The sequence below is a fragment of the Taeniopygia guttata genome, chromosome 1A (genome assembly GCF_048771995.1).
Source record: "Taeniopygia guttata chromosome 1A, bTaeGut7.mat, whole genome shotgun sequence".
NCBI lineage: Eukaryota > Metazoa > Chordata > Aves > Passeriformes > Estrildidae > Taeniopygia > Taeniopygia guttata.
In genome coordinates, this window is record NC_133025.1 from 35439090 (window position 1) to 35452687 (window position 13598).

At 36.0% G+C, this 13598-nt stretch overlaps 1 protein-coding gene across 1 annotated transcript in view; it reads left to right on the forward strand.

The window, feature by feature from the left end:
- TRHDE (thyrotropin releasing hormone degrading enzyme) overlaps positions 1-13598 on the forward strand; it is a 217114-nt gene that overhangs the window by 85914 nt on the left and 117602 nt on the right. Inside the window, exons 4-5 of the mRNA XM_030259934.4 lie at positions 1437-1591; positions 8120-8233. Coding sequence (XP_030115794.4) covers positions 1437-1591; positions 8120-8233 — 269 coding nt within the window. The remainder of the gene's footprint in view (positions 1-1436; positions 1592-8119; positions 8234-13598) is intronic.

The window sequence follows — 13598 nt, forward strand, 5'->3', positions numbered from 1 at the left end:
CTTGAATTCACTAGGAGGCTGGTATTTTTATGCTTCTTGAAGCAGGCCCTTTTTAGGAATGCTAGAATATACCCAAATTCTCATCTTCCACTATTTCAGTGGCAACTTCTTTGAATCTTGGAGTAGGGCTCGTGCAGTCTGTTCTCCAAGCCAATTCCAGTGTACGTATTGGCAAGCCAAACCAGACAAACCTAGGGGAGGTGTCTGTGCTGTAATACAATTTATAGTATTATTTAGAATAATTAGGTCAGAATTTCTCTTGTTCATGTTAGGAAGTCACGCAGTGAAGGACCACCTAGACAGACTTGTGATAGCTGCCCATGAACTAGCTTTGGAAGCAGAAGTAGCAGAGGCAAATGAGAGCCAGGCTAATTAATTGAGAAGTCAGGCTAATTAGTTTGACTGGAGGGAGCACCATGCTGATGTCACATTGTAGCTTCTAAAAGCTGTCTGATTTGTACATGGGTTGTGCTGAGCTTCAGATAGACAAACCAGGTTATTTCTGGGCTCGTTCAGATATTTTTGCCATGAAGCAGAATTGTGTATTGGTTAATTTACGAACCTATATTGAACCTATGGAAATTTACTGTAAATTTAGATTTCTTCCAGACTGGTAGTCAACTTAGTTCCTTTTCCATCTTCTGCAGTAATATTTTTCTAAGACATGTATTGTAGTATTGTAGTTCAACCTCATGGCACTGGGAGAGATTCCTCGGTACTTTTTTTTTCACATGATGAAGGACTGTCCCATCTTGTTCCTAATATTTTCTCACTTAATAAATACAAAACTGAAGTAAAGTTCCTTAAGTTGTATATGGTTGCATTGTTCCAGCTGGCACGGCTGAGAGGTGGCTGTCAGCTGTCTTGCTCCCAGAGGATGTGGGCTAACAACAGTGCACTCTGGAAGATGCCTTGTTTAGTAAGAGCTGGGGATCCTGAACAGTTTGCCATTTTTCTTGATGTTATGAAACATTTCTTCAGTGCACCCCTAAATGTCAGTCATTACATACAGTTAGATGTGTAAGATTTCATAAAGGAGTTGCTTTAATAAAAAGATAAAAAATACTTACAGTGAGAGTCTGTGTTGCTGTGCTGATATGGTATAATAAACATGTGAAGCAGAATCAAACCCAGAAGTAAATCAACAAGGTGTTGTAAATAAGCTGGATTCTGTATAAAAAGCTTCATTAGAAATACTAAGTACTGTATTACATCAATAAAATGGCAATAATTTGTGCGCAGATAAAAAAAAATTGTGAGCATAAGATAAAAATGAATATTTTATTAATTTCCTGGGAAATATTACTAGAGAGCTTTTTTCCCCCCATGTATGTTATTGAAAATACTTTCAGTGATGATTTATGGTCCTTCTTAAAATAGCTCTTCAGCATAGTAGCTCCCACAAGGAGTTAACATATATTTTTTTCTATTTCTAGATCTGTTGGCTGTGCCTAAGCATCCATATGCTGCTATGGAAAACTGGGGACTGAGTGTTTTTGTGGAGCAAAGGATACTGCTAGATCCAAGCATTTCTTCTATTTTATACCTACTGGATGTCACCATGGTCATTGTACATGAGCTATGTCATCAGGTATTAAAGGTGTTCATGTATTTGATCTTAATGTCAGAAACCATGCACTCCTTTTCAGAACTGAAAATGAATTTGTATTCTACATGTAGATGGTTGTGATTTCTATTGTAACTGAAATCCATATAACATGGAGGTCTGTAAGACACTTCCCCCCCAATACAGAAATTGTGAAGACTCAAAATTGGGATAGAAGAGAAAATTGGTAGCAATGAGCAGCTTCCTTGTCTTCTGTAGCAGTATATTCTGTGTGTTCATGTGTCAGTGTATTTGTTAGTGGTATGTAGAATAAACATGTTGATAGCAGATTCATGCGAAGTTTCACGGTCATGTAAAAAAATTTTTTGGCTGAAATCAATTTGATAGTAGTCTTTGTCTTCTGTTGTATATATATATCCATTTTCTTTTTCTTCCCAGTTTTTTTCCCAGTTTGGTATTCACTAACAGTGAATACCTCTCTATTCACTAACAGTGGATAAGCGAGTCTTTATGTGTACAGAAACCATTGTGTCAATAAGAAAACTTAAAATAATAAACCGATATTACAATTTATTTTACATTTTTCCCATCTTCTTATCTCAAGCTAAACACATTACAAGTGTTAGTAATACTGAATTGAATGCAAATGTTATTGAAGAAATTTGCTGCAGGGGCAGGAAACGCTTTCTTACACTCATAAGAGGCATAATCATAGCCTTCAGGTTAAAATGAATGAAATCCTGCTGTGTAATCACCATGGCTTACATCTGTGAATTTACACAGCATTCTTTAAAGGCAATGCAAATTCTTAACACTTTCTGCATATAAAAAGTACCATGTAAAAGGAAGCCATTGAAATGGTGTTTTGGGAGATGAACCTGAAAATAATGTTTGGTTCATGTTTGTATTTCACATTAAATTGGTCTATAAATAGGAAGTCCTCAGCTAAAACATGAAATTTTTATTGAAAGTTACTGCTGGTTTGATCTTGATGCTATCATCTGATTTTGCTATAAGCTCTTACTGTGCAGTGCAATAGAGTAGTACACAGTTCAGCTAGAAAAATTACAGTGCCTTAGGAATCATACATTCATTAGGTCATCAAGTCCCAGCTCCTGTGAGTGTTAGGTTTTTCCATGTGATGTGTTTGTAGTGCCGGGTTCTGTGCTCCTGATTACAGGGATATATAGCTTCCCTTAAAAGCTTTTGACTAAATCTGATAGTAAGTAACTTTTCCCTAAGTTCAGCCTAAGTCTTGGTTTTTCTAAAGTAGTTTCATTACTTCCAGTTATTCTTTTCACTGCTTTGATAATTTCCTCTGCTTCCAGAGCAATTTGTACTTCAGATATGGGCAATTATCACATCAGTAACTGGCCATGTTTGTTTACTTGATTCTTACAGATACTGAAGCCTTTTTATGTTCTGGGAATTTTAGAGGATCATGAAGTGGGCAAAAGCTTTAGCAGAATTTATTTTAAGGTAGAAATATGGTCATAATATGATCATATAATATGCATTTATTACCTTAAAATGGCAGAGGAGGAGGTTTACTTGATGTCCATGTTGATATTACTTCCAGTGATGTTTGTTTAATTAAAGTAAGTTCCTCTATTCCTGTTGCTGCTGTTTCTGTTTCAGTACCATGCAGAATAGGTATTTGCTCAGCTACTCACTGGATAGCTGAGAAGATGGAAAAAATTGAAGTCAAAGGAGTATTTTTTTTCTATTTTTTGGATGCAGAATTGAGTCTCACAAAATATGGATTATTCACCTGCAAGTAAAGCTTAAAGGGAGAAACACTCAAAAAATATAGCATAAAAAACCACTGTCTAACACCTCCTTCACATTGTCTTTATTTAGCCCTTTTTCCTATCTTTATTTTACCTTACTCAGAAGCCCCTCAAGGAACTCAAAACAACACTGTCTTAGCTGAAAATGTACTGAATTGAGACCAAATTGGGTCCAGGATTGTGAGAACTCCGGGATTGATTCAGGGGTCTCGTGTGGTGGTAAAGTCTCTCCTCCAACCCGTGCTTCCAAAGAAAAACTCCGCAGCCTCTTGTTGTTCGGTCTCAAGACAGTTTATTGCTAGTTATCTAAAAGATTGTCTTCGCCCTCTGCGGCTGCCTTGGTCAGCTGCCCAGGCAGAGACACAGACTCTCCTGACACCCTCACTGTCCGGTGTCTTCGTCGTCTCTCTCCCCGCCCAGGGCGGCTGCTATTTTTTATATGATATATTACGTATTATATGTTTACAGATTTTCCCCAATACCTACTATCTATGTTACAATGTGCTTTTCTACTCTAAACCAATCTGTGAGTGCCAACATCACCAAGAACATGGAGGTAAGGAAGAAGAAGGAGGAAGAACAGGATCAGGCACACTTTCCTCCATCTTAGAACTCCTGTCCCCCCTGTACAAAGTAAAACCCCCCTGTACAGGTGTTAAAACCCCCTTGTACAATACTAAAAAATTTTCCCCTCTAATTTGTAACTACTTTTACTATACCATCTAACCCTCTGTGACCGCTTGTTCCACCTTCAAAGTTGGTAACTCATTCCATGGCTCAAACTCAAAATCACAGCTGTTTCCAGCTGCTTGCCATGGTCTAAAATGCTTCTGACCAAGGCCTGGAACCTCCATAAATGTCTGAGGGACATTTTGAGTTCCGACACAGGATCTCTTGTCGCTGCTGTTTGATTGTTATTCACTGCATTTTTTATTGTCTTTTGCTTTGCATCATATCACTTGTTAGCCTGTGGTGACACATGAATATTCTTCCCCTTCACTTATTTTTACACAGAGGCTAAGCAAGAATTAACCAAATTCTCTCTGGTGCGAGCAAAACTGGAATCCACATTGCCAGTTTTATTTTTTGTTTATTGATTTTTTTTTGTTTTTTTAGATTTCAGGGAAGGGGAAACGAAACTCTTCTAAAATATGTATGGATTTTTTTTTTTTTAAGAATTGTGTCATTGTCCAGTTTCCCTGACTTTAAACCCATGATTTAAAATTTTATAGAACATATCTGACCATGTAGATCAGTTGATCCTTATGAGAACCCTGTTACTTAATGTAACACAGCATTTTCTTTGCTAATGTTTCCAAGATTAGAGAAATCAGATTAATATTAAAAATCTAGATTGTTGCCTTTAGATTTGACTTTTTAAAAATTTTAATTAGCAAACCTGCTCTGTATTAATGCTTGAAGCACAGTGATCAGGACAGATGGAAAATAAGAGACAGCGCTGCAAAAGGACAAATTCAGTGGTTGCTAAAATACAGGTAAAAAGCATGGAAGAAAGGATTTCATGTCCAGTTTCTTCACAGCTGACTTTTCATGTTTGACCAGGTATTTTAGGTGAACGTTTTGGGAGAGATGCATGAAAGTTACTTCAATAATTCTGGTTCAGTAATTTTGTAGGGTGCTATTTTTTGATATTTCAGCTTCAGTGTTCTTTCAGAATATTTTGTTTATTTAATTTAAAAAAAAAATTGGTCATACACATAAAAGCTTGTCCTCTGAGCTCGAAAACATGAGTTTGTCAAAACACATGTATTTCTACCAGCTTAATTTGATAGCTTGAAATAATTACCATAATTTATTAAAATAATCCTTTTAAGGTAGTAAGCAGTTTTATTTGCATATCATACATCAGTTCCACCTATAGCCTTTGAAGAAAAAATAATTTGATTTATGCATCATGATTTTTTGTGATAGTTTTCCCACCTGAGCACAAAACTTGGTGTGACAGATTGAGTTACAGAAGCATGAAAGCAGAAAGAAAATTAAAAACTTCTAAATAAATTTTAATAATCTGTAAAAAAAAAAAAGTAGAAAAGAGTGTCCTTTCAGCGTATCTGTAAATTAAGTACTTTTTGCATATCAAGTTGAACATTATACCTGAGGGAGAAGAGAAATTTATGTGATCAATACATTTCAAAATGAAGTGATGATCTTCACTCCAGGCAGATAGAGCCTATAGTGAAATACACAAATAAATAAATAATTACTTAAAGAAATTAAATGCTTTAATTACAGTTTTCCTTTGAGACATATAACACCTAGGAAGATAATAGCACCTTTCTGCTGGAAAATTTGGCTTTCTTGCTTACAGCCTCTGGGTACTTCTCTGTCTCTGACATCCGTAACTCTCTCTGAAACTGTTTAAAAGTAGTTAAGCAAATTCCCTACATTGTCATATTGATATCACATACTGTTTTAATGCCTTTAAAACATTTCTTCCTTTAGGTGGATAATTAAACAAACTGTTTTAATTGTATCATTAATGAATGAATCCAGAAAGCTCACAAAGGAGTTGAAGAAATTCTCTTTTGTAGCACCATAAATTAATGTTATGAATTCAAATTATTGGACAAGGTATTATGAACTTTACAACCTTTATTTTTTTAAATCTCTCTGGCTAGTCATAGTTCAAAAGGACAATTTTCCCACCAATTTCATATTTGTTCAGTAGTACTCCTGAAATTCAGAAAAAAACTCTCCTCCTATGTTTAGTCATTAGAAATCATTTAAGCAACTACTCTCGTATGAATTTAACTTCCATACTTCTTGGTGTATGAAAGTTACATTAATTTTATTGTTTTAAATTCTGAAAATGCATAAGCTATATGAATATATTTCCAGCATTTCTTTGTCTTTTCAGTTAAATGTTCTTAATATCAGGATCTATGTTTAGTGGCCTTGTAGAGAGTTAATTTATTGATATCCTTCATCTGTATTATGCATACTGATTGTGCATTAAGTTTGGCTTCACATAGTGTATGAATATGACTTCTAGCAACCTCATCTTTTCTTTCTGAATTCTTAAGGTGATTGACAGTGATGTTTATTGCTATGTTTTTCTTTATTTTTTAAATTTGAATTCTGTTTGCTGAACCTTATGTGGCTTTCTGGTAATCTTCCAGCTAGTCTGGTCTTTGCTTACTAGTCTGTTCTTTAAAGCTCTAGTGTTCACATCACTGTGGATCCTCAGTGCAGCGTTGATCCTTCTGTGGTGCCATTCTCACTCCGCAAAGACATGCACACAAGTGACATCTTTCATTCAGGTCCCAGACAAAGCCTTCAAACCAGCCAGCTGTCATGAAATGAAACTGCTGATGGGCCAAGCTGCTTTCATTCATTCTAACCTGAGTCTTTGTCTCAGAATACTTAATTGCTGCTCCCTCTCTGTATTTTTAGAGCTTGCTTACACATGAAAGCTAAAAATGATCTTTGTTGACTGCAACTAATTTTTATAAATATTAAGAGAAAAATGGCAGTATTTAAAGTTTTGTTTAAAATTTTGGTATTTGTTTGAGAGGCTACAAAGAGTGTGAAATAGGTTTTCAAAGTACTGTCAGTGTTTCTATCCTTACCACTGATGTAACATTATTCAGGTTACACATTACAAACACTTAAATAATTTAAATAATCATTTAAATGAGGTCATCCATCAGCAGATGAATATATGATATCTGGTTTCCTATGAGTTCTAGTCCTCATCGGTCTTCCAGGGATCATCCCAGCTCTGTGTAAAATTTCTCTGACACCTCAATATCCTGTACTGGGAGATTTGTGTCTGTTGAGGTCTGTGAGCAGAGTATGCAATGGTTGTGTTCTTGCTTTGCCCTCAGCTCAAACCCTTCTCCTCTTTTCAGCTGAGGATCTTTATTTACTTGTGGAGTTTATGGACTGTAGTTATGCTTGAGATTTCTGTCCTTGCTAAATTAGATTTAAGTCAGTGGGGATGTTGAAGAATCATCTGGAGGAAATGGGAAAGGCAGGCAGCTCAAGTAAGGTTCCTTTCAATATACACAGGTGGGCTGTGCTGTTTCAGATACCTCTGCTTCTTGTTGCTGTTTGCGAAAGCTGCACATGAACTTTAAGTCATGTATGAAATTTCCTAGGCCTTTGTGGGTATCTCACATACCCTAATATCTTCTCCAAATGGCATCAACTACCTGCTTTTAGGCTTCTGAGTCCTACCCACAGAGAGCTGGCATTGTTGTGTAATGCTGCTTTCTTTAAGAAAACTGCCAAGGAGAGGAGCATCTGTAGTATTGTAGGTCTTACTGGGCAGAGAGTGGGGAGAAAGAAATGCTAAAATTTAGATCTGGGGTGGAGGATGTGTTCCTATTCTCATATACATTTTTCAATATTCACACTGCATCATGACATTTCCATGTAATGGATCAGATTACTTGATTTAGAAGTGGTTTTCTGTCCAGTGTGTATGTTATTCTGTTAAGCTGTCAGGTAAGCATCTACTTCAGAAAACTAAAGTTGACACTGTGAATATTGCCCTCAATGCTTCTTTTGCCCTGCTTGTTCTTTTCTAATGTTTTTCTTCATTGACTTGTGCATTCTTTAATGTTGAATTAATTAGCACAGGAAGAATAGTGAAAAATAGTGAAAGTTAATGAATTTCAGTGCATGGTAAATACTACTGTTTTATTAATATGTGTGGAGAATGTGTTTGTCTAGGTGAACAAACATGGTTTCCTAAAGGTTGTTAAAGTTGTTACGTGTGAACTTTTTGTTTTTCCAGTGGTTTGGTGACCTTGTGACTCCAGTTTGGTGGGAGGATGTGTGGTTGAAAGAAGGTTTTGCTCACTATTTTGAGTTTGTTGGGACAGACTACCTCTACCCAGGGTGGAACATGGTAAGTCAGTTCTATTTTGTTAATGTGGAGACTGCCCAGAAAAGTTGCTCTGCTGTTAGACTCCTGCTTCTGTTATAAACAAGGACTGCTAAAAAATACCAAATGATGCATGCAAGTATCAGATGTTGAATGAAGCAAAATCACTAGGTGTGAAATAATTTGACAGCATTGCAAAAGTGTAATCTGCAATTTATTGCAAAAGAAATAATGTCATGTCTATTGTAACCCGGCATTAAAATAGCTACTGTCTCTCTGCTTAGAAATATTTTGGATTGAAGTTATGATTTAACATGGAATATTTTTTAAAACATTGAGAACATTGAATTTTATCCACAAGATAAATTGGAAAGAAATATTTGGCTGAAACATTCTATGAAACTGAGCATATTTTTTCTTACAGTATTCTGTTCTTCTCTCCCTAAATATACTCTTTTTATCTTCCTGGTATTGTTTGGTAAATTAACGGGTTACATAATTTGAGATTTTATGCTTTGGTATGGTTTCTAGCCATACACAGTGGGACATGCTTTTTCAACCAGTGTGCAAATACTGGAGCTCTCTGAGGGAACTGGGAATTCCATGCTGGGACATTATTTTGGAGTCCTTCTGTTATATAATATTGTACCTAGACAGATCCCAATTTATATGTATTGCTGTAGTCTAGCTGTATTATATTTATAAGAAAAATAAGAGCGATGAGACCTCAGTACAAGGAAATCATATATGGAGACCATATTGAAGGTTCCTGTAGAGATTTTATTGTCCTTTGGAGGCATGTTTAGGTTTGCTAACCATTTGTGCTTATGTATATTTAATTATGTGGCAAAATATTTATTATAGATCATGATTGTCTGACAGAGATTCATTGAGGTGTGGATGTTTTACTTAAACTCTTAAAAACTAATATCTGATTTTTTTTCCCATTTCTGTGTGCTTTCTTGAGTATCCTTACCCCATTAACTTTTGGTGCCATAAAATGAAGATGCTATAATTATGAGTTAAAACTAATCTAAAAAAAAAGTAGTTGTGTACAGGTTACTCTTGAGTTAGTTATGCCTATTGTGAAATTTTAATTCTTTGTAGTATTTTAACTTTTTCTTTCAGGTGTCAATTTTGGTTTATAATTGCATTATGAAAAGGAAAACAAACCTTTATTTGAACTGACAACTGTCTTGCATAGGTAGGCTTGTTGGGTTTCCCTGGGTTTGGCTATATTAAAACTCATTCTATTCATCTTTATAAAGAACACAACCTGAATTACAATGTAATAGTTCTAATTATGAATGCAATGAAATCTGGCAAGCCTTTGTGATTTCAGCATAGTGTAGTGTCACAGATGACAACATTTATACACTGAATTTTATCTTCAAATCAGTCATTTGTTCTTCACATAATCAGTCTAACAAATTCAGAATTACTATGCTTAAGAAGTCATTTGGAATATAGTATATTTGCTTGAAATTTCTGTGGAATGAATATAATGTTCACTGTTATGCAAATAGCATGCCCATCATGTGAAATCTTGGCATCTTAGCAGAATACAAGCAAGAAGAGTGGATTGAACAAGGGATGGCAGTTAAACTGGGAAATCAGAAATGTGCTGAATAAATTAGAATTAACTACAGTAATATTGCTGTGCCTGAAGAAGTATTAATCTGTCAAGTTTTTCTTTAAATTAAAAAAAAGAAGAGAGGCATAAATGGTTCATAAGGGTTTGGCTATTTCTGGCCTTTGATATAAAAATTATCATATTGGCAGATTTAAATGATGATAAAATGAGATGAAACTCATAATGAGTTAAACACGCTTCATTCTGTTGCAAACTACTAGAGTAGGAATCAATACTGTCATATTTCAGCATGTTGATTGCATAGATTGTAGGAAGAGGAAGCAAAAGTTACAGTTACTGAAATTTGGCTTGCTGAAAATTTTGCCATTGTTATAAAGTGCATTTGTTGTTTAAACATACTGACTAACATTTGTAAACTTGAAAAATGTAAGGTGTTCATGTATAAAAAGAGAAACTGTTCCAAGAACCTTAATGTTTTTCAGAGGAGAAGCATGAACTACAAGTTGCAAAAACAAGAACTGCAAACCATATTTTCTGTCATGATGGCCAAACAGTGCAATATTCCAGCATTCTGGTTGGTGTTTTGTCAGTAGTAATTCATACCTGTGAATTATAAATAAAAAAAAAACGTATGGTGTATGTTACCACAGCTCTTTGTATCAGGAAAATAGTGATAAACTAAAATCTTCTTTATTTCCAAAGAATTGGGAAAGTTAGATAGCTAATTTCTTTCCCTTGTAGTTATGAAATCTTAGCCTTGAAGGTTTGCTCAAGATGCTCATGGATTAAAATGTTAAAATCAGCTTATTTTTAGCTTACTAAAGACTTTTTGTCGCATTCTTTTTTGGATAAATGTAGAAGCAGAAGACTAGTAGTCCATTACAGAAAAAGGACCTTTGTCTGGAAATGCAACTTGGGCAATGGATACATCTGAAAAAATGGGATTTATCCACAGGTTCCTCTCTAAGTTGTTGGATATTTATGGGTTACAGGCACATAAGCTTTCACCATTAAGGCTTATAAACCACTAGATTTTTAATATGACTCTCTGAAGCTGCTTCTCTTTTAGCAGAGTTAAAAGAATGTCCATCTTATCTGGCATTCACAGTCTTGGTATGGCTGAACCTGAGACTCTTGAGAAGAGCTGTCTGTTAGGAATGTTCACAGCAATATTACTTAAACCAAAAGCACCAAGTTCTGCACAAAACAGGGATCCGTGATTTTTGTCCAAAACCGATTTCTTGGCGTTTCCTTCTTCTTTAGATTCTTTAGCTTTCTTAAATATTTCTTCCCTCTGCTATTTTTCATTTTATCAGTTTTTCTTTAATTGTCTTGTAGACACTTTTACAGCAGGAAAGATGAATGGATAACAATGCCAACTACCATGGAGCTGCTACACTTCATTGAGTATTCCAACATGTCTGGAATGTGTTGTCTAGAAGGTGCTTACTGCCATGCTTCATCATGCTTGCATAATCTTAATGAGAAAGGAAATCCCGTCCTTATTAAAGCCGTGCTATCCTTATGTCCTGGATCCTCTACCCAAGGTCACTTGGTCTGTTCAGCCTGGAGGAGAGCAGACTGAGGGGGAACCTCATGGTGATCTACAACTTCCTCATAAGGGGAAGAGGAGGGGCAGGCACTGAAGTTGTATCAGGGCAGGTTTAGGCTAGGTATCAGGAAAAGGTTCTTCACCCAGAGGGTGATTGGGCACTGGAACAGGCTGCCCAGGGAAGTGGTCACAGCACCAAGCCTGACAGAGTTGAAGAAGTGTTTGGACAGTGCTCTTGGGCACACAGTATGACTCTTAGTGATGGTCCTGTCCAGAGCCAGTACTTGGACTCAGTGATCCTTGTGGGTCCCTTCCACCTCAGATTATTCTGTGATTAAAATTTTGGGTGAATAAGAGAATGAACAGGCATTCTGATGGAGGTGTCCGTTATCCATTGCAATTAATGTAAAATACATCAGAACTTTCCCAAGGAAGGAAATGAAATTTTGATGGTTTTAAAACAGGAAGATGAGTTTTCTGTGCTGAGATCCTTAATGGTTATCCCACTGTCTTAATACCATTTTTCAAAGCTAAATTGGTTCAGATTAAAACTAGAATTTCTCGTTTCCTTCCTTTAGATAAAAAATGAACTTTTTACCTTGTGAAGGTGAAGCTATGTTTAATTTTGCAGGAAAGCTCTTTCCTATACAGGGATTAGACATTTGCCATGGGAAGGAATTCACTGTTCTTCCCATTTCAGCCTCTTGCCTTGCCTGTCCCCCAAATTAAGAGTTTTTTTCAAATTCTTATTCTGAAATGCCTCAAATTCTTACTGCTAAATCTCATTCTTAAAAGTCTGGGAAGTTTGAACAGTTGTTTCTGTGCTGTCAGGATGATTTTAAAAGGAAAGCTGTCTTTGCAAAGTGTTCCTCTGAGATCAGAGAATTTTGCATGATCATGTGTGCTCAGAATAGTCATCTCTATGTGAATTCCCTGGCTGTTGCTATTTCATGACTTAGAAGAAGGTGAGATTTCTGTATTAGAGGCTTCCCATATGGTTGTCTCTCCATGCCATCAAAAAGCAACCGCAGCTGGATGTGAGCTGTAAGATCTTATGACCAATACAAGGTAATCTCAGCTCTGTGGAAGGGGCCTTTGTTGGTTCTAGAATCAGAGAAAATTACAGTGAAAAGCCCCATGCTGATAATTTCCGCTTCAGAGCTCTGTCTTTTCTCATCTACCATGCTCACCTTCTTCCTTTCAGTGGCCTGTTTGCAGCTGTATTTTTCATCTTCCTCTTGGCTTGTTTCTCTCATATCCTGAAGTCTTTTTCATGTGGCTTTGTAAAGGAAAGAATTCAGCTGAGGCTTGCAGATCCAGGAATTTATTGGCTGATCTTTTCCCTCCTTATTTTCTGGTAGAAGGAGCCATCATGTTTGTCCTTGAATATCTCTTGCATTGGGGTAGATTTTGAGGACTATGACAGCAGGAATTACTGGCATGTAATTTGCCCTTAAATCCATCAAATGACCATCAAATACTTTAGCAGTCAGTACCTGGCTTGGTGCTGAGAAAACATTTCACAGACCCCAGCTGCCTACTCCCTTTTCTTTATTATTTAAAAGTTAGCTTTGCTGACAACTTTACTGGCTAAGTCAAGGTGTAGCACATCTGCAGTAGCTTTGAATCCTATGTCCTCCTGATCCATTAATGCCTTGGGGTAGGATTTCCTACTTTCTTATTTGCTTACTACTTTTATAATTAAGGATGGTTATATCAGCCAGATTTTTTCTTAAAAATGAATTCTTAAAGTATTTTTTCTTATTAAATTAAAAACTTTGTACCTGTCAAGAAGGTACAGAAGCTCCTTAAGTGAGTTGTGCTTCCTTTACACTATTAGGTTGCACAGTCTGGACAATCCTGCTATTACTACAGACAGTTGAAAATAATTATGAGGTTGCGTATCGTCTATATCATAATAAATAAGAAATAGGTAAATTATCTTAGTTGCCCATCTTTCTCATTGACTTGGTTGGAATTACGAGTGAATTCAGGTACTAGACACACACATATCTTTAATGTCCTTTGTCTCACATGCCTGCTAATGTGTTTGCCTCTGTCAGTAAAGATTTTTAAGGCATTGTTTGACTCACAGAAAACCTAGAAAATCATTATAAGTTTTGAAGTAGACTTAAGATATGGACCTTTTTGATTTATTTCATTATTATTTTGGCATTTCAGACCTGAGCTATAGCCTGCTTGATCCTTCTAACCCAGCATAAATATCAGGCTGGCTCAGCATT